At 41.6% G+C, this 1,703-nt stretch overlaps 1 protein-coding gene across 1 annotated transcript; it reads right to left on the minus strand.

Annotated features, from left to right (window-relative positions):
- Positions 1-356: 356 nt before the first annotated feature.
- LOC121918628 (transducin beta-like protein 2) lies at positions 357-960 on the minus strand (the record flags this gene model as incomplete). Its single annotated transcript, XM_042444644.1, has 2 exons — positions 820-960; positions 357-541 (listed from the first exon to the last, which is right to left on the minus strand). Coding segments are annotated over exons 1-2 (272 nt in total), but the record flags the coding sequence as incomplete, so codon positions are not given.
- Between the last annotated feature and the right edge of the window lie 743 nt (positions 961-1,703).

Below are 1,703 nucleotides of genomic sequence, written 5' to 3' on the forward strand. Positions count from 1 at the left end.
AGGGATGCCATATTGAGGATGGAGCTTGTTTTCTGCTGCTCCAGAGAACAGGACCCAATGGAGCAATGGATGCAAGCTCCAAGAAAAGAGATTGCAGCTCAACATTAGGAGGAACTTGCTGACAGTAAGGGCTGTTCGACAGAGCAAGACACTCCTTCCTCAGAGTGCAATGGAGTCTCCTTCTTTGGGGGTCTTTAAACAGAGGCTGGATGGCCATCTGTCAATGGGGATGCTTTGACTGAGAGTTCCTGCATGGCAGAAAGGGGTTGGACTGGATGGCCCTTGGGGTCTCTTCCAACTCGCTTCCCTGTTTTGACTGAGCCAAAAGGGACCCATCCGTGGGCATTGCCCCTCACCTGGCGTCTGGGTAGAAGCGAACGAAGGTGGCGTGGTCCAGCTCCACGTTGGCGCGCATGTAGCGGTGCTCCCGCTCCAGGAAGTCTTTGGTGCTCCAGATGCGCACGGTCCGGTCGTCGGAGCAGGAGGCCAGGTACTTCCCGTTGCTGCTGAAGTCGAGGCAGGTGACACTCCCGCTGTGGCCCTGCGGATGGGGAAGCCGGAGAACAACCGGTTGGTCTCGGCAAACAGAGAAGGAATTCAACGGAGGAGAAGGGAGGGATGGGAGAGGAGGACATGGATCCAAACTTGCGCCGCCAGTGAAATTCCTACCAGCCCCTTTGGAAAGGATGCAAGCGGAAGGAACTAGCCAGAGACACAAGAGCGTAATGGCATCCACGCCTGGAAGGATCCGATACAGCCGCCACGGCCCACTGCCAACCACCAACAAAGGCTCATAGGCCCAGTGTTTCTAGGACTCACCTTCAGCGCCGCTGCCAGGAGCGGATGCGCAAAGGTGTGCTGCTGTGGCTTATCTTTCCGAAGTCGCAGCTGCTTCTGCTTCTTCATAAACGACGCTCTGGCGGACGCTTCGCCATTCGCATCTAAGAAATACAGTGGAAATAGGACTTGAAGAAAAAAGAAGTGTGTTTTGGGGGAACATCATCCATCTAATGGGGTTTGTGAGACATTCTGCTTTCTTATGCTGTCCCAATGGGGAAAAGGCAAAGCCATCTCTGTGTCTGCGAATGCCACCAGATCCCAAGGGTTTCCAATTCACCCTCACAAGCATGCCTTTCTTTTTCTTAATTTAATATATATAATAGCATTATAATAAAATAGCATTATAACCCTAATAATAATTATATTCATTTATATCCCGCTCCCCTGAATGATCGAAGCGGCTTACATTAAAACAAACCAAGATACACTATCGATACGATATCATATAATTTTGGTATGATGTTGTATTGATATTAGTCAATATTGATACAGTATCATATAATAACATGTTATAATATAATATAAAATATTATCATACAATATATTATCATATAATAATATATAAACAATATAATACAATATAATATATTATATTACAAAGTATATACTTTATGTATACAATATATATAATATTTTATAATATTATAATATATTATATTATTTAATGTATTATACTATTATAATATATATTACAGCATTATAACCCTAATAATAATAATAATAATGTATTTATGTACCATCGATAACATTAAAATACAATTAAATTTTCAATTATTAAATCAAGCTTAATAATAACAACTAAAATAATAATTAAACATTTGAAATAATTAATTAAAAAATTAAAAACAATTAATTGATAATTA

The sequence above is a fragment of the Sceloporus undulatus genome, unplaced genomic scaffold, assembly GCF_019175285.1.
Source record: "Sceloporus undulatus isolate JIND9_A2432 ecotype Alabama unplaced genomic scaffold, SceUnd_v1.1 scaffold_20449, whole genome shotgun sequence".
NCBI classification, from domain to species: domain Eukaryota; kingdom Metazoa; phylum Chordata; class Lepidosauria; order Squamata; family Phrynosomatidae; genus Sceloporus; species Sceloporus undulatus.